At 34.3% G+C, this 20606-nt stretch overlaps 2 protein-coding genes across 2 annotated transcripts; one reads left to right on the forward strand and one right to left on the reverse strand.

The window, feature by feature from the left end:
- The first annotated feature begins 3126 nt into the window (after nucleotides 1-3126).
- On the forward strand, nucleotides 3127-4852 carry LOC132638250 (acylsugar acyltransferase 3-like). The gene has a single exon (XM_060355196.1). It carries the CDS (start codon nucleotides 3240-3242, stop codon nucleotides 4692-4694), a length of 1455 nt encoding a protein of 484 aa, XP_060211179.1. The 5' UTR covers nucleotides 3127-3239; the 3' UTR covers nucleotides 4695-4852.
- Nucleotides 4853-6087: 1235 nt separating this feature from the next.
- Nucleotides 6088-18076, reverse strand: LOC132635481 (copal-8-ol diphosphate hydratase, chloroplastic-like). Its single transcript, XM_060351888.1, has 15 exons — nucleotides 17888-18076; nucleotides 15859-15942; nucleotides 15523-15581; nucleotides 14732-15035; nucleotides 13758-13941; nucleotides 13450-13664; nucleotides 12592-12712; nucleotides 12391-12506; nucleotides 12081-12307; nucleotides 11806-11921; nucleotides 11224-11322; nucleotides 10923-11117; nucleotides 9648-9759; nucleotides 8972-9157; nucleotides 6088-6501 (listed from the first exon to the last, which is right to left on the reverse strand). The coding sequence occupies exons 1-15, from the start codon at nucleotides 17991-17993 to the stop codon at nucleotides 6265-6267; spliced, it is 2361 nt and encodes a 786-aa protein (XP_060207871.1). The 5' UTR covers nucleotides 17994-18076; the 3' UTR covers nucleotides 6088-6264.
- Nucleotides 18077-20606: the final 2530 nt, after the last annotated feature.

The raw sequence follows: 20606 nt of genomic DNA on the forward strand, positions 1-20606 counted from the left end.
TAACTCATGTATTATTTGCAAGTTAAAAAAAAAAAATACAACTTGCAAATAAATGTTATCCAAGAATGAATAAAATATATGGCTCATTGAGCTTTCTTCTATTTACTTGTGTTCATATTTTTACTTTTATTAAGTTAGGAATATACCTAAAATATACTAAGAATATACTTATAAGTATATTAAGTTATATAGTATACTTAAACATATATAAGTATATATAGAAAAAATAGTATATATAGTATATAAGTAAGTATATATAGTATATAGTACATATATATAAGTATATATAGTATATATACTATATATATATTAAGTTATACACATATATAAGTATATATAGTATAAGTAAGTATATATAGTATATATATACTATATATATTAAGTTATACACATATATAAGTATATATAGTATATAAGTATATATATTATATAAATATATATAGTATATATATTAAGTATATATTGTATATATAGTAGATATGTATATATAGTATATATATTAAGTTATACCTATATATATATATTAAGCTATACCTATATATAGTATATAGTACATATATATAGTATATATATTAAGTTATACATATATTTAGTATATATATATATTAAGTTATACATATATATAGTATGTAAGTTATACATATATGTGTGTACGAGAAGCACTATTCTGTATTGCTGACTTGCTGTTAGGCTGTTAGTCAGTAAATATTTAAACTTTAATTATAAAGTTGTATAACATATATAAATATACCTACAATATACAAATAAATACTATAATATATATATATAATACAAAAAATAAAAATAAAATATTTTAAGCAATCCAAACCGGACCGGTTCCGGTTTGGACTTTAAAACCGGTAAACCGAAACCGGCCGGTTTCCTAACCGGTTCCCGGTCCGGTTCCGGTTGGAACCGGTTGACACCCTTAATTTAAACGATTGAATAAACAACTATTTAAATTAATTCAGGTCGTCATGGTCAACAGAGCTAGAAATAAGATAGAGATCGGTGTAGGCTTTTATTTTATTTCGAAGAGATCATTAAGTTCAACTTTCCCAACCCCAATTTCACGGTGGTGTACCTGTCACAGTTTCTATCTTATTTGACAAATATTTGACTAGCATTCTATATTGATTTTTTATTTCTTCCTCATTTCTATTTGTCGGGCGACTAGCAAAACAATAAACACACTTTTTTTAATCATATATATGAGACTAAAGCCATGTTTGACCTGGAGTTGTTCAAAAAGATATGTTAGTATTCTTTATAATCTTTTTTGGGATATAATTTTTTCGTTTAGCTTTTTACTATTTACAAGTTCTCCGATTTCGTACTGCACGATTGTACAAAGTCATATGAACATTCATCAAGTTGTAAACATGACTCACTCAAGTGACTCTTGAATTTTCTTAGACCAGAAGGTCATTAAACTATACACATGTTTCCAGTTGGCCCATTTAATCTTCATTGATATCTAAAACATGCTATGTAGGATATAACTTAAACTAATTAAGTTATTAACATAAAATTCGCCTTTTTGTTATTCTTCCGGCTTACATTCTCACTCTCGCCATATTGTCTCCATAGGAATGAGCTCTGTTTCTGACACTATCCCAGTTTGCTGAAATTTGATTTCCATAGTTACAGGAATTCCTACTTTTGAGTAAAGATTAGTCTTTTCCTGTGTCAATTTAATCATAATGTAGTGACAGTTTATTTGTTTAGGTATGGGTCCTGGTATATATGTTGGGGCTGATATGTTTGGGTTTTATATTACTAACTTAATTAGTTTAAATATTGGGCCAACTGGAAATGTGGACATAGCTGATGATGACCTTCTTGTCCAAAAAATTCAAAAGTTATTTTAGTGGGTTATTTCTATAATTTGAAAGAGCATTTGGGGCGGAATTGACTCCAACTATACACCTTTAACTCAAAGATTGAAAGTCTAGTGTCTGTAGTCCAAGAATGCTCTGTAACTTTTTGGTCAAATATTAGCAATTATTTGTTTATCAAATAAGTATAAAATTTATTCTAAATGTAATATTAAATACAAGAATTTTCTTCACAATTTATAGAGGATGGACTTTTAGTGTTAATTCATTTGGAAAATACTTGGATTTTTTTTTTTGAAATATCTTTTTGGAGAAAGAGTTCGTGCAATTAACTCGTTAAGGTCAACAGTTGAGTGGATTGTGAAATTCTACAACATTTCATAATTTATTTTAGAGAAATTTTATTCCACTGATGACTGAAGCACATAAACATTAAAAAATTAGGTCAAACTAATACCCTAAGAAAAAAGATGATTGGAACTACTTATTATGGTAACCATAATGATCTCATCAGTTCTTAAATACAAGCATATGTATATTCAGCTCTTAGCTATTCAAAGTTGAATAGATAAATATTTAATTAAAATCATGTACTAGTAATATATAGAAATATAAGCAATACACAACCTTTAACTGGTCTTTTCCGTATTCATTCCTTCATCAATATTATACTACTAGTACTACAGTACTAGTTACTAAAAAGGCAATTCCACCACCGTTTAAGGAAAAATAAGTAATAAATAAATAAAATAAATGTGCTTTCTTGTTTTACTTTACCTCTTTAACGTGTGAAAGATGATGTTTATTTCCTGCTTAATTTGAACTGCAATAACATTGACCAGTTGACTTTGAATACACTGTTTGACCGACTCAATCGTGCCCATGTTTACTTGATTGATCTGAAAGTAACTACATTATAAGTGGATCACTGAATTTATTATTGTTGGCTTGAAATAGGTACGCATATGCGACCAAAATTTAAAATGTATACATAAAATAATATCGCGTATATTTTGAACCCACTAAATTAAGATACTCCCTCCACCCTATTTTAAATGGTATTATTTGACTTGACACGAAGTGTAGTAACAAAAAAAAAACTTTGTAAACTTCTAATATAAAACAAATCGGAGACATTTATGTGATTATTAATCGATCATCTCATTAAGGATAAAATTAAAATGTTAAACTTAAACTATTTTTCTAAATATAAAAATATGACTATTTTTTGCGATTAACTAAAAAAAGTGTATCATATAAATTGGGACGGTGGGAGTACTAGATTTCTCTCTGCCGCTTTTTTCTTTTTTCTTTTTTTATTTTTCGGTATGATCATCTGGTATCCCGTATACTTGCCCAACTAATCCGGATTAATGTCGTGGTAGGCCATTAAAGGGGAAGATGCTCCACACTACGAATTTCTCATTTCTAAGACCCAAACGCGTATTAAGGGTGGAAGAATCTCATCCATGCCAAACATCCCCTTGTTGGTGCCCTCCCTTACTATATATACTGTATGTTACTATAGTTTACAAAACACTTCTCCAGATAGCTCATATCAAACTCACAGGAAACATGGCAGCATCAAGGCTTGTATCTTTTGCTGAAAAGATTATCAAGCCCTGTTCTCCAACCCCTCTCTCACTTAGACATTACAATCTTTCACTCATTGATCAGTTCATGCTTCCAGTATACATGCCAATTGTAGCCTTCTATCCTTTCCCCTCTAAAAATCCACAACAAATATCCAACATTCTTGAAAAATCACTATCCAAAGTTTTGTCCTCTTATTTTCCATTTGCTGGAAGACTTAGAGATAACACTTTCGTCGATTGCAACGACAGGGGAGCGAAATTCATGAACGTTGAATACGATTGTCCAATGTCTAAAGTTGTCAATCTTCCTGACACTGGTCCTGAATATCTACCTTTTCCTAAAGATTTGCCTTGGACTCGAACTCGAGACGAGGAAAGCTTACTTGTTATTCAATTGAGCCATTTTAATTGCGGAGGATTAGCCATAAGTGCTAGTATATCACACAAAATTGCAGATGGATGCACACTTTGTAATTTGATTAGTGATTGGGCAGCTATATCTCGTGATGAGACTGCGAAAGTTCCGTCACCTCAAATGATCGGATCATCCATTTTTTCGCCATCCACGGATATTCACACGGACACGATGATCGATGAAATTGACAATCAATCGCTTAGTAGAAAAAGGTATCTATTTTCCAATTCGAAACTGAAGTTGCTTAAGTCTCAAGTGGCATCAGAAACAGGGGTGCAAAATCCAACTCGGCTCGAAGTGTTGTCCGCACTAATTTACAAGTGCGCTACAAGTGCAGCTCGTGCAAATTCGAGCTCCTCTAAACCATCCGTGTTGACACAAGTTGTGAATTTACGCCCAATATTCGATCCACCTCTACCAACACGGGCAATCGGGAATATTTTTAGTATTATACCTGTGGCAACTATGAGTGAAGATGAAATTTCAATCGCCAGAGTGGTTTGCAAGCTAAGGAAAGCTAAAGAAGAACTCAAGAACGAGGACCATGTGAAAGAAAACAAACTAGTGTCACTTATGTCTAAGTGGCCATCGATGGCTAATGAAATTGAATTGTATAGAAGTAGCAGTGTGTGCAATTACCCATTGAATAATTTGGATTTTGGATGGGGAAGGCCTAGCAGGGTAACAATCCCAGTAATTGGACTTGGAAATACGTTCTTTTTGATGGATAATCAAAGTGGAGATGGGATTGAGGCAATTGTTTCATTGCCAGAAAAAGATGTGCCTGAATTTGAGAAAAGCAAGGAGCTAATCGAGTTTGCTTCTCCTATTACTGATCTTAATTAAATAGGGCAACTCATGACTTGCATTTCTATCTCCTATATGTGTACTTTTTATTTTGATTGGGTGATGAATTTTGATGTGTCATTGTTCACCATGACGTTCTTATAATTTATAAATATTGTTCTCTATGATATATATTAAATTGCTATTATCCCCGTAAATGCAAATGTAGACGTCATTATCCTATCTCGCAGGCAGGTAAATCAGGGTCCAAATGAGCTAATGAACAAAATTGAAAAACCTAAGTAAAACAAAAAGAAAGGGAGTTAGACATAAGGGATCGAAAGTGGTTTCTGCAGTTATCAAACAGTTTAATGTATATTTTGATGTGGGAAGATGTCGTTTTATGCACCTACACGACACGAGAGGGGGTGAATTAGGTTGGCCAAAATTTTCCCAATTCTTAGAGTTTGTCTACACTCTTACTTAACCTACAGAAAATAGTTGATTGAACTGACCTTGGTAGGTTTCCAACTAGTTGTTGTAAATAAAACAATACGGAATGAAGTAAAAAACACACAAAACTGTTGTGTAGAAAATCAGTTGGCTCAAAATGTCTATAAACTACAATCTAACCTGTAGAATTTAACTAGGGCAAAGGTGCAAATATATCCCTCAACTTTGCGATTTAGAGCAGATATACCCCTCGTTACAAAAGTGGTGTATATATACCCCTGCCGTTACAAAATGGTGCAGGGGTATATTTGCACCATTTTGTAACGGCAGGGGTATATTTGCACCATTTTGTAACGGCAGCAGTATATATACACCACTTTTGTAACGGCAGGAGTATATATACATCACTTTTGTAACGAGGGGTATATCTGCTCTAAATCGCAAAGTTGAGGGGTATATTTGCACCTTTGCCCATTTAACTAAAACAAACCAAACCAAATTCAGATTACAATTCTCGAACCTAATAGATCAACTCTAATCACTTTGGCCCCACAACTACTCAACTGTTGCGAGCCCCTTCAGTTAACTCAAACTTAGGTTAAAGGAAATTGTTCTGAAAAGAATACCTTACAAAGTACCTTTGAATTAAGCAGAATAAGGTTATATATCGGTTTCTACAGCAATGAAATTAGATTAGACTCAACTAACTTGACAGCTTTGGCCTTTCAAAAGGAACAGGTATTCAACTTGTTTCTGGGCATGAATAGTACCTAGAGGAGTCCATTGTGAACAACTAGAATCCTTCTAGAACTCACCATAAATAATTTCATCAATGCGAGCATAAATTATAATCCTAAGCTTATACGAGTCCATTGTCAATCACCAGATTTTCCATGACAACGAAAACGTTCTTCACTTGTTCTACTTATTACATTACAACTATGTTTGTTAATCATCAAAACTCAAATAACTCAATAGAAGGAATGAGGGTGATCGATACTTTTTCTTTCTTTCTAATTATATTAATATTAGCATTCGTATAACAATGGAAATTTCATTTATACATTGTACAAGAAAGATTGACATTGACAATGAGAAGTTACAAACAATACCAAAAATTGATATGAAATGCTATTGTTTCACAATTTATTTATACCACAATACATTTATAAGGATCCTACTCAACTGGCTCAAAGAGCACTTTGGATATATGAAAATTGAGCACTTCCTCTGTAACATGTGCAGTATAGTAGAAGGTCTTTGCCACTGCAAAAAATGTTTTCTTCATATCTTTATTTATGCCGCACGAGGAATTATCTAACACTAATTTTACAAGTTCTTTCATGTCCAATTCAACTTCATTGGTGTGAGGGCTCCCATTGTGTTTAATCCCGTTGGAGTTGATACCAGACACCTGACATATATAATATTTGACAAAGGTATTAATAAACCCCTAACAATTTGGAAAAAAAAGAAGAAGTAAAAAGATGACATAAAGGTTAATTAGGGTGTCAAGTGGGCCGGGCCGGGCCGGGCCATTTAAATGTGGGCCACAAAGGGCCGGGTCGGGGCCGGGCCGTAAGTTAAGTGGGCCGGGCTGGGGGCCGGGCTTGGAGAGGAAAAGGGTGTCCGGCCCAGCCCACCTCGGATAGGGGCTACACGTCGGGCTAACCGGGCCCGTTAGTGGGCCGGGCTGGGTTTTAGTTAGTGGGCCGGGCCAAGTTTTAGTTAGTGGGCCGGGCCGGGTTTTAGTTAGTGAGCCGAGCCGGATTTTAATTATTTTAAAAAAAAATTCTAATGCTAAAATTTATTAAGTTTAATACTTTAAAATCTAGTTGTTGTCAACTTTATTTTAACCTTCAAGTTCCTTAAATTATACTTTGGCCCTATTTTCAAACTATAAATACCATTCATTCTTCTCCATATTAACTCACAATTCCCTACTCTCCTCTTTCTCTAAATTTCCTACTCATCTAAATGGGAACTAAATGGGAACAATGCACATGAGTTTTGATACTAAACCAAAGTTCTTAATTTAATTATCTCATCTGATCCTAAGTCCTAATGTCATGTGCAGATTGTCACGTCTCCATCATCGGTGGAGACATTTCAATATGCTAAAAAATATTTAATTATTATTATATATAAAATATTTGAAACTAATAAGATTATATTAATATATTATTATATATATAACTAATAGTTTATATTATTATATAGTATACTGTATAACCTATTGAAATATTTTTGAACTTGTGTAAGCCAACAACAAGATAGTAACTTAAAAGGGGTATTTGATTTATTTCACGCATCAGCAATTTCAGAGGTAAATTATTTTTCATTTAGTAGCAATTAAATATTAACGAATTCGATTCCTCTTCATTTTTATTGTCTCCATTTTTCTCAAGTTCTTACTTGAATAAGAGACACATTACATGAGTTAAAATTAATGGTTAAGTTTTAATTAACTAAAGTAAGATTCTAACTATGGTTTGAATAATTAATAAATATTTCATATATTTGCTTCCAAAATTTTAAGAATCCCACAATTATAGCTACAACTATTTTATTGGGATACAATGTTTTTAAAATACTTATTATTAGTAATAATTGTAATACTTATCTTTTTTTTTTATACTAAACCAAAGTCCTAATGTCATGTGCAGATTGTCACGTCTCCATCATCGGTGGAGACATTTCAATATGCTAAAAAATATTTAATTATTATTATATGTAAAATATTTGAAACTAATAAGATTATATTAATATATTATTATATATATAACTAATAGTTTATATTATTATATAGTATACTGTATAACCTATTGAAATATTTTTGAACTTGTGTAAGCCAACAGCAAGATAGTAACTTAAAAGGGGTATTTGATTTATTTCACGCATCAGCAATTTCAGAGGTAAATTATTTTTCATTTAGTAGCAATTAAATATTAACGAATTCGATTCCTCTTCATTTTTATTGTCTCCATTTTTCTCAAGTTCTTACTTGAATAAGAGACACATTACATGAGTTAAAATTAATGGTTAAGTTTTAATTAACTAAAGTAAGATTCTAACTATGGTTTGAATAATTAATAAATATTTCATATATTTGCTTCCAAAATTTTAAGAATCCCACAATTATAGCTACAACTATTTTATTGGGATACAATGTTTTTAAAATACTTATTATTAGTAATAAATATAATACTTATTTTTTTTTTTAATTTGAAGTGGGCCTGGCTGGGCCGGGCCGGTGCCCCGGTGGGCCATCACCCGGGCTTATGGTGGGCCGGGCTAGTGGGCTGTCCACCTTGTCCGGCCCAGCCCCCTAATAAAACCCACCTAGCCCAGCCCCTTACACCTATTAGTGGGCTTGGGCCGGGCCGGTGGTGGGCCGGGTTTACCGGGCCGGGTTCGGGCTGGCCCGGCCCACTTGACACCCTTAGGTTAATATCACATATGGGCACTAAATTCTATAATGTCATAATGGATTTTTTCGTCATATTCAAAAACATCTCCTAGATAAGCTTTACGGCCGGGTGGTCTTCATAGTAGAAACAATATTTCGAGATAAGCTTGTACTTGTATTGAGGGACTATAAGGTTGTACTTGTATGGAGGGATTATGATAAATGACTAAAGTTAGGCTTTCATGATAAATAAAACATTCAGCCAAGATTGTCCTTGTATAAGGAGCTTAGGAGCCTGGTATTGTAACATAGCAGGGATATCTACTGTTCCTTGCTTAACTTTTCCATTGTAATTAACAGTGAAATCGTAGAGTTATTTTTTATGACATTAAAGTAATTGAACTGTATGTAAATCCAAAGACCGGAAGGCAACATTTCAGGCTCAGAAAATACAAATGACAGAATAACTAATTACCTTTCCGCTTTGAAGCTTGTAACAGACTTTATTGGTAATATTGGATATATTTTTGTAGTCTATACTGGATATTAGCTCATCATCTACCATATGGCCACCACAAAGATTAATTGTGCGCACTAACAACTCGGCTTCTTCTTGGCGTGCAGTTTTCTCCTCTCCAACAGACATCAACCACGTCCCCCACTACATTAACAAAATTAAAACAGTGAATAAATAAATTAGCATCAAGAAATTAAGCTACATTATTTAAAGATAACAATTAGTTACATATCTTCCTCATGTTAATTAGTTGATTTATTTGTTTGCTTTGTGTCAATGAAAATGAATTGATTACTAAAGCAGCAATATATACAAGGATACTAATTTAACTTTACAAATTAAAAATTAATTTGCTGGATAAGTGAAAAGAAATACAAAAGATATAGTTATTATTTATGAAATTCATTGCTAATAGATCTATCCCTATAATAGCTCGTAGGTAAAATTTAGTTCTCATAATTCGTCGCTAATCCATTGTTACATAAGATAAGCGACGAACTTTTATTACTTATGGACAAATGTTATTGTTTAGCGACAACAATTATTCGTCGCTATTTTTTTTTTTTTTTTTTTTTTTTGTGTTTTGTAGTTAAGTCATAAGCTATTCAATAAATCATTAGTGATAGATACTTACTGCAGAGTGTAATTGAAGGTGGATGTCTTTGCCTAGGGTCTCATAAGTCTCTTCTGAAAGTTGGTGCAAAAACTGAAGAAGATTGTGGAGAAGCATCTGTCTTTTTTCATTACTGCAACAAAAAAAAAGGGGGAAAATAAAAGGAGATCATAAATTAAAGTTGTCAAATACTCCGATCTTTTCAACTTTTCAATTTCTTTAATTTTTCGCATCTTTTGCTCTTTTTAGGGTAAACTTTAGTATAAAAAAAAACACTTGCAAGTAATTATGAGCAAAATCAATATAAAGTTGTTTAAAAGATATCTATGTCCTATGAAAAATAAACATGTATGCCTATCAAAACATTTTAAAGTTTGTGTATATGTTAGCAGTTTGGTTCGGTTTGATTCATGTTTCTTTTTTTGGAATTTTTATACTACGCACTACATAGCAGTCCAACTAAGCTAACAATAAAAATAACTTTAATCTTTATTTTGAGAAGATTTTAGTTGTATAATTTGTGTATATTAGTGTATATACATTATAAACTAATTATATAGTTATTACACACTTTATTAGATACATGTTACACAGAGTATACATAGGCGGGTGTAAATTCTTTTAGCCACTTGATTAAATATACATGCTAGGTTCTTAGCTAATGTAGTTTCTGTATAATCTATGTATATATATTATACACTAATTATATATTAGTTAATATACACTTATTATGCACTTGTTATACATTGATTGTATACCGGTAACAACTAGAGTAGTAGAGTCTACAAACAGTTACAGCTAGGGGAGTAAGGGGTCGTTTGGTGCATGGTATAAGCTGGGATATTGCAGCACTAATATTTTTTACCATGTTTGATAGAAGATATAAATTTATCCTGGGATTTAGCCTGGATAAATTTATACCTTGTACCAAACATGGTACAAAATGCATCCCATGGTATAAGCTGGGATATCCCTTCCTATCCCACTTATTCCGGGATTATTTTATCTCATCTCCTAGATGGGATAAAATAATCCCAAAATATGGGATAAATTAGTCCCTATTCGGGATAATTTTGGCTACCTACCAAACGACCACTAATAGTTTTAGTTGCCACGCTAAAAGTGTTGAGAGACCTTTTTTTCACTTAATACAAATCCAAATCGAGTAGTGTTCATATTTCTAGAATTAACGCTAAATCGTACCATATCGATTTACAAGTTCTATTAATGAAATTAAATCACAGGCAATAATTGCTAACAAGCGTGAAAAATTCAAAGAGTAGAGATAGCACAAACCTGTTTTTAGTAGAAATGGTAGCTTCTTCACTGAAATAAGATGTAATCATCTTACACATTATAAGAGATTTAGCCCATGCAAGTCTTTCCCTTGACCTCTGTAGTTCAAATATACTTGCTGCACCTAAGAAATAAGCTAACAATAGCTCCTTTTTGCTTATTCCAAAGTGTTCAAAATTGCACTGTGTAAACCAGCTATTCACATAAAAAAAAATAGAATTATAAAAAAGGGAACTTGAAATTTGTCTTTTCCCCACACTTCAAATTAATAATTGAAGGAACTTTCAACTATATTACGTACTCTAGAATAATCGTCCATTCAAATTGATGTTGACTTTGGCATTCGTTGTAATCTAATTTTGCGGCCTCAAGATACACATTATTGCTGATGTCCGGCATTCTACATTAAAAATTCCAAAGATTAAGACTGCATGCTGTAGTTCAAGAAGAATTCAAAGTATATGTACTCAGGCAAATATTGAGAATTGTTTTCTATATATAGAAAGGATATAATGCACCAAACTTTTGCTTGCCAAATAAGGCAGGGCATGGTGATAATGACATATAGCGAGTGAGAAAGACATTATTATTGATGTCAGGCAATGGGCATTCTACATTGAAAATTCCAAAGAATAAGACTGCATACTAGTCAAAAATTGAATTATTTTTTCTATATATAGAAATTAAAGAAAATAATGCACCAAACGTTTGCATGCCAAAAAAGGCGGGGCATCCTGATAATGACATGTATTGAGATCTAGAAAGAATAATTAACAACTCTTGTACCATGTTAAATCAATTGACCATCTTCTCTAAAAGTTTAAATTGTTTGAGAGAATTCATTTTTAATTAGATAATTTTGTTTTCAACGCGCTAAAGATACCTGTGTAACGTCTTGCCAATCCAAATATCATTTGATCCGCCATATTGTTCTATGTATAACCGAGCTTCCACCCTGGGTAGGCTAGCATACCATGGAATGTCCAATGCATATCGTATCTGTAACCAAATATATATCCGATAGCATGATCTTAATTAGGAAATGTCGTCAATTTCTATACACGGAGAGTATATATATAAAAAATGTTATTAGATCGCCTAAAAGATAACTGCAGTGCAAATAACCAATTATTTACTTTTCAATAGTTATATATGTACCTCTCCAGGTATATCCTTAGCAATTAACCATTTGTCTAAGGATTGGTTGTTTAACAAACATTCTTGCAAGAAATTGTAGGTAAACTTGTTTGCATCATCAAGAATCTTCTCTCCCGGGAATGAAACTTGAGAGCATCTATAGAGATTATACATAGCTGTTGGTGACTTGTCCGTTTCACCCTTTAGGCAAAAAAAGTTATCACCATCTTTGAATTTGTTGAGCACATCTGTGGCAGATAAAACATTGGTTAAATCAATTTTGTAGAAAGTTCTTAGTACTTAAGCATATAATTTATTTCTATTGACTTGCCTGGATTAACATCATATCCATGTAATCTTAGCAGCCTAATAGCCATGCATGTGTCATCAATGTCACAAAAGTTTGAATTCCTTCCACTAAAAATTCCAATCTCTTCATTCCAGTATCTGTAATTAGTTTTAAAAATGATCAGTATCTGTAGTTGCATCAAAAGAGAAAACAATATGAGATATTAATGTACATCATTAATACCTTTGGACATGATCTAACATGTCCTTGAATTCTTCTTCAAAGTAATATGAAATTCCAAGGTGTTGTAATCGGTCACTCGCCCATAGTCGCGCTTGCATATCGACTGGGTAACTATGTGGAGCTGAAAGTGTGAGGAAACAATTTGAAACATATGCATACATGTTAGAATGAAATTAACCTCAATTTGTAACTATGGCAAGATCATATGAATTTTGCATCTAATTTGCTCTAGTGAAGTTGATCTTTCATATAACTATATATATTACCTTAATATGTAAAAGAATTTAACTTATAATTGTGACAACTCACCCCCTTATTTTAAGTTTTTATGCTCTTGATTATGTTATGCGACCTTGTATAAGTCAACATTACTATTTGGGACTTGTTGGCATGGATTGGATTGGGATCCGAAAAGCTCAGGGTGAATTTCAGCACATTTGGAGCAACTTGAAAATTGTGAACTAGAGCTAGTCATATGAATTCATCTTGCATCTAGTCCGCTCTAATGATGGAGAATATTTTTGCCTTCTATATTTAATTAGCAATGAAGTTGCTCTTTCATGACACTATCAAACATTATAGAACTACATATACTACCTTATTGTACAAAATAAATTCACAGTATCGATATATTTTAACATATTCTCGTAAGTAACCTGTCTTATTTCTTAGGTTAATAATTTCACTTATTATGATTGTTAGTACTGTAATTATCTTTTAGTTAATCTGATAGTTTAAACTTTAAAAATTACTTTTACATGTCAGTGTATAATGGTTAAATTCTACACAAAATGAGAAATAGTAGACTTCAACTAAAAAATATTATACTCCATATTAACAAAGGGAGAAAATAATTACCTCCTCCATTATACTTTCGAACAACCCTTTGAAGATATCTCAAACAATTTTCATCATTTGTTTCCATAAATGCAAAGGCAGTGGAGGCAATGGATGTTAAGAATGAGCCATCTGGCATTTGAAGCTTCAAAAGCCTTTCCCAATCCAAGTCACGAAATCCTTCTAGTGAAAACAATAGCGTTGTTGGAATTGAATGCACAAGATCTTTAGGAATTCTGTAAAATTAAAATGTATTATCATGTTATTAGTAATTGGTTAACCATTGTAATTAAGTGCCAAACAGAAAATTAAAGTAGTGACTTAATTGCCTCTTAAATTTCATCTCTCTCCTTGCACATATATTCTTCAAGACTGGAGCATCGTAGGGAATATCAATGTCCAAAGGTTGAGCTTTCTCGAGGAGAGCAGGAAATACAATTTCAAATCCACAAGTCATGTTTTCAACATTCCCTGTTTCTAACTTGCATATGTTTTCCTTTATAAACGATACACCTAATATTTAACAAAAGAAAATCAGCATGAGATTGAAAAAAATGCAATATTGATAACGCCATTTATTAACAATAACTACGCTTCAATATTGAACAAATCGGGGTCGGATCGGCTATATAAATCCTAATTGACCATACTTTTTCAATTAAATTCCTCTCAAACTCTCTGTATCGTGAGAATCACCAAGGGTTAATTAGTTCTACGTCGATAAGAAACTGACTATGGGCCTAACTCAACCCCAAAAGTAGGCTCAAGAAGTGAGATTATCCAAGATCATATAAGGAATCTAATATATTCAATCCCACCTGATGTAGAAAACTCAACAACCCCCCTCCCCCCACCCTCCCCAGATACCAAAGACTGACATCTGTTGCGTGTAAAACATAATATGGCAACCCAACATCAGGTAAACTAATTATTGGGATGAATCTAGCTCTAATATGTGATATGATTAAAAAAAAAGGGTTTTTGAGCCTAACTCAACTCTAGAAGATAACTCGAATGGTAAGAATAGTCCAAAATCATATAAGGAGCCTAATAAGTTTAATTCTACTGTGAAAAACTCAATATATATTGGTTGTTAACCTACCGCAACTCTCCTCCTTTATCTAGTTAGTTCGGCTTATCTGACGAGCTTGTTAAAGAAAAGAAATACAGTGTTAATTATTACCCAATGAGCTTGCTGATAAAAGTCTTTTAAGATGCATATATGTGTATTTATCTTTTGAAGAAAAAAACCTTTTAAGTCAACTTTTCTATACGTACGGAGGTGTCAACTCAAAGTGTTTACCTTTGTTTCTCTTCTCAATGCCTGTGTTCCAGGTTGTTAATGCAACAACAGATGCAAGTGTGTTCAATAGGCGGTCGTAAATGTTGAACAAAGACTCCTCTCCCCATGAACCATCAGAAAGTTGATTGTCTACTATCCATTGAAGACAAGATGGAAATTGTGGCCTATCACTTCCATTTATATCTCTAATCAGGGCAACCCATGCTGTGTCATAGGGTGACACACTTGAACTACCATCTTTCATGGTGTTCAACATATGTTTGATCTTCTCTACCAACTTCCTTTTCTTGATTGTTGTAGTTACCTATGGAGCAAATTTGTTAATTACACGTACGAATCAGGTTACTCATTAGTTACAAGTAAATCTCTATGATAAGAACTAATCTACTAGATGATCATGTTGAGACATAATATAATTAAGTAGGAGTACTAATTAAAGAGTAATTTTTCTAATAACAGTTTTAGTTTTTAGATATCAAAGCAGATAAAGATCCTAAGTTCAAATCACCGCCACCCAAAAATCAATAAAACATTTCCACGCGTTTGACCCATGAAAATAAAGTATATATAACTTAAATCTTTAACCAAAAGCAAGTACTTGCTCATAGTATGATTTTTTAAACACAAAGAATATAAACCGATTGACCACTTTACAACTAATTAAAAATAATTAACTTCACACTTGTATCAAGTCTAAAATTTTACTGAGGTTTAGTTCTTTAATATTACATTCAAATCAATAAGCTGGTAATTAAATGAAGTTGGAGAAAAAACAGAGAATTATTTGTAACCTGAATGCTTTCGCCATCTAGGTATTTCGTATCCTCAATTTGCAACTCACCACTGTAACCTGCGAAAAATGTGTACATCATGAGTTCAAGTTTGAAATTCGAACACACATCTACTTGATTTATTGGGTTTGAAAATCTATTATTATAGTGAATTTCTTATACATGTACAAAGTCTGATCCAAAATTATTGAGTTCGGATGAACTCATAACATATTAACTACATCCGCCTTTGTCCATTAACTTGTCAAAATGCATTATGCTATATTGTTTTTGTAAATAATTTGTTTCTTCATTGTCCGGTACATATAGCAAAACTTATCGATCGAATGTTCATACCTAGAGAATTTCCAGCATTAGGCACATGTTTGCAGCAAATTTTCTTATAAACAACTGAGCCTTCAGTTTGGAACTGGCAATTTCCTGAAATGTTAACAACAGAAAAATATTATCCGTATTTAGTATTTTAGTGGTTTAAGAGTACGGTGGTTGTCGGGTCTAAAAATAAATATTAATTGTCTTTATTTTTTGTGGAAAGAAATACTCTTGTGGGATGCGGGAGGTTAAATTGAGGGTGTATATATGTTATTGATTTATTATACTATTAAAATATTTAATAAAAACAAAATTATTCTTAACATTAGAGAAGTACATACCTGACATTTATTTATTTTCTGAAATTCTCTTGTGATAACATTTTTCTTCACCATGAGAGTGATGTAACCGTTTCAAAACAATCCATAAGTTAATTTTCACCTTTTTCCTTTTAATTTTTTGCTATAACATATGGTCCTGATAAGAGAGACTAGTGGGTCGTACTTAGTCCTAGTAACTGAGAATTAAACTACTGTGATCAGACGCATCCTGCAAATTGGAATACATTATTGGAAAAAGTGTTTTAAAAGACAGTTTTGGGACTCGCCCCGGGGCTCGCTCAGAGGCGGGGCACTGGCAAAACGCATCGGGACTAATGTATGGGGCTTATATAGTTCTGTGAGGCTTACGCCTGAAGTGCCCGACTGTACGTCTTAAACACGTCTAACGCTTGAGGCTCGCCTTACAGTTCTTACACAAATATAGGTCAAATTCCTAGGTTCATATTGTTGACCCTCATAATTCTTTAATAAATGAATGATGTCTAATAGTTTTTTCATCTATAAAAATAAGAAGATTGAAAGTATCTCAAATAACAAGCCGTAGTATTGCACATTTACTATTTGAGAACACCGTGAGGGTGAATATCACTTAACATTTCTTTTAAAATACATAGCTGGATTTTGCATGTTCACTTATCATTATCATTGGTCTTCATGTCTTTTTTCCTATGTCTCAAAATTATCATATTTTATTATTTCGTTATTTGAATGTAATTTTGTTTCTAGAAGGAGTAATGTTTTAATTATAATACTGATAAAGTTTATTGATCATTTTCTTTTAGGGAGGTAAATTGCATAGTATGGTAGTAATATAGTTAAGAAATTGTTATTCTTTTTTGTTGAAAGTTAAGATGTTAGAGTTAATTGCATTTCATAATAGCTCTTATATCATTGCATTATTTATATTTGGAATATTATGTTAGAAGTTTTGTTTTCTAAGAGTTATTTTAATCATGTTTTTAATTTTTAAAAACTATTTATGTATTTTTTTAATAAATTTGTATTATTATACTATTTTACTACATTATAAATTAAAATCATAAAGATCCATGGGGCTTACGCCCCATGCCCTCGAGGCTTACGCCTTGCCCCGTGCTAAGTAAATGCCCCGTCTCACGCTCCTGCCTTTTGAAACATTGATTGGAAAGTGATAGACAAGTCGACGATATTCTATTTTTAATTAAAAATGAAAAAAATAATGCTACCTGTTCACAAGCTAAGCTAAGCAATGAGAATCTAATAACTTTTGTTCATACCCTATACTTTTATTAAGATATTGACAAAATATTGTATAAACGGTTGTTTGTGAACCCAATCAGTATTAATTCATGTGAGCTTAATATCATAATTATAAGAACCTATAAACTTCAATATTTGGATCCACATCTAGCCGAGAGCTGCTAGATATGTAAAAATAAGTGCTCTATGTAAATCATAGTCTTTCTGTTTCAATTTGTTTGTTTTACTTTCCTTTTTAGTTCATCTAAAAAAGAATGTTCTTTCCTTTTTTGATAACTCTTTAATTTAAACTTTTCACATGATATGTCTGAGATCACAAAATTAAAGGGCATTTTGTTATATATTATATATCTTTAATTTAAAATCACAAGATTCAAAAGTCTTCTTTACCTTTTTAACTTCGTGTCAAATTAAAACCAGACAAAGAAATTAAAACGGAGGGAGTAATTAGGAAGAAAACTAAAACTACTCACTTGTTACATGTTTGAAAAATAGACGGACGTTGGGCGCAGACAATAAGGGTTGGACATTGACTGCTGGAAGATGGCAGGGAGATTTGAGGTTGGATAGGGCATGCATTTTCTTTTGGTGAAGAGGGATCGATGAAGTTATGAATATAGCTATCAGTGGGAATACTTTCTTAGCTCCCTACTGCTCCAGACGAGACAACTTATATATAGCACATCCTGCTGAACAATTTTCTCTCTCTTATACTTTTAAAAACCTAATGTTATCTTACGTGTATACTGGGTTATAATTAGTTTGACTAATATTATTGCACAAGAATTCTGCCTACAGTTGTCCTTCACAACGCAACTTCGATCTCTAAAAAATAAAATGCCGGCCTTCATTTTAATTCAAAGTCTTGTGTTCTCCTCGACAGTCAATCTAGCCAAAGTATGGAGATAAGGAAATTAATTTGTTCTTTCTTTTAACTCTCAAATCATACAGTATGCGACGTCCACGACAAGAGTGTATTGACGAACGGGATGCATGAGATATGTCATGGGCGGCTTTCCAGCCATGCCCCATGACCCCTTGGATGTGCCCCATGGCGCCATGGCAAGCCTCTCAGCGCCTAGCGCCATGGACGGCCCCGTGGTCTCGGACGCCCCAAGTGACAAGGTTGCTTCTGCCTATGTCACCCCATCAATGTCCCTCGCTCGCGCCCCTATGCTGGTCGTGCCCCAACGCGTGCCCAGCACCCAGTGACAGTGCAGCCCTGCTACAGTGCCAGCGCTCAGCGCCCAGTGCCTGCGCCCCAGTGTGCGCGCGCACCGTGCCCTGCGTGCGCGACAGTGCCACGACCGAGGGTGCACATGGACCTGCTCTAGTTAGGTCTCTTTTGTTGTAAATATAGAGTAGTTTACTTTATGTATTTTTGGTTGTGATTCTCTAGCAAGTTTATGTCTAGTCCTGTAACTTGGGTTTTTATTTCTAAAGCATTATTAGGGGGGATCAAGCAATCAAAACTTTCAAGCAAGCAATCAATTCTCTGTACTAGTGTCTCTCCCCCTCGACACGGCTTGCTCTCATTGTAATAGCTTTCATTAATGCAAACAAGCTCTCTTTCTTTCTCATTCTCAATTCCCTTTTCTGTTCTCTCAATTGCTCTTGACATTGGTTTTCCCGCACGGCACTGACAGTCTCGTCTAGCGTGTGGAGGGGACCCCGGTTGGTGGACAGTAACCTTGGAATCATCGGTTGCTTAGCCTTACGTCGCCCATCCAAGAAGTCTCAGGAAGGCGCCGCGTAACAGTTGGTATCAGAGCTTAGGCTCGACATCGGACGAGGGAACACGTTGCTATTGTCATCATTTTCTGACCATGGTGAACCATGGAGACCGCCTCTTGATTTTGGAAACTACGGTCAACAGATTTCGACCCGTGACTGAAAGAGTGGAGGACCTGGACCGCAGGATGCAGCAGGCCGAACAAGACATTGTAAATATTGCTACTGACACAGATGCAGTCGCGCGAGCGGCTGCCATACAAAGAGATGAGGATCTGGCCCATAGGACTCAGGAGGCAGATAGAATGACTGCCATGCAAGGAACCATCGACAACTTGACTAATCAGCTCAATGTTGTCAACACTGCCTTACAAGGCCTGCTCCGAGGAGGGGCCAATCCTATTGGAGGCGCGGCAAACACTACCTTGGCACCCCAGAAACTCAAGATTCCTGAACCAAAGCCCTATCAGGGCGCTCGAAATGCCAAAGAGGTGGAAAATTTCATCTTTGACATCGAGCAGTACTTCGACGTTGTGGGAGAATTGGAAGAGCTCAAGAAGGTAGTAACTGCTGCCATGTATTTACAAGGCGATGCCAAACTATGGTGGCATGTGAAATATGAAGCCATCAAGGCAGGTGAGGATGCTCTTGAGACATGGGAAGAACTAAAAGCAGTCATTCGCTTACAGTTCTTCCCTCGAGAACGTCGAGTATAATGCACGGAGGAGGCTTCGGGAACTCAGGCAAACGAAGTCAGTCCGAGATTATGTCCGCAAGTTCTCTCCACTCATGTTGAACATAAGGGACGTGGGTGACAAAGACAAACTTTTCACGTTCATGGAAGGTTTGAAGCCCTATGCCCGCATGGAAATACAAAAACAGAGGGTTGATTCCTTGCCCAAAGCTATCCAAGCTGCGGAATGCCTCAGTGACTACCAAGTGGATGCTCAAAAGGATAGACCTCAACCACCAGATCGTGGGGGATTCAAAGGGGGCCAATCCTACAATACTGGCCCCAGCAGAAGTGGAGGATATCGTAGTGCAACCAAATCTAAAAGTTCCTCCTCAGGCAGCAATAGTGATGCGTCTCATAATAATGATCGGGGGCGGAAGCCCCCCTCAGGATGTCGTCATTGCGGCGGACCACATTGGAACAATGAATGCCCCCAGGCACAGATGAACGCCCATTAAATTCTGGATGATGGGACGGACGATGATGAGGATGATGCGGATCAGACAGAACCAATAGGTGCCTTCAATGCACTTGTTTGTTCCATTTTCAATGTTGTCGAGGGCACCAGTGCCGGCCTATGCAAAAAGAAAGACTCAAGCTCAACTGCTAAGAAGGGAAAGACAAAGGCAGGCAATAGTCCTCCTCCCAGAAAGGAGAAGACCCTAATGTTTGTCGACTTGAGAGTAAATGGCAAACCCATTAAGGCTATGATAGACACAGGTGCTACG

Source organism: Lycium barbarum, chromosome 4 (genome assembly GCF_019175385.1).
Source record: "Lycium barbarum isolate Lr01 chromosome 4, ASM1917538v2, whole genome shotgun sequence".
Lineage (NCBI taxonomy): Eukaryota > Viridiplantae > Streptophyta > Magnoliopsida > Solanales > Solanaceae > Lycium > Lycium barbarum.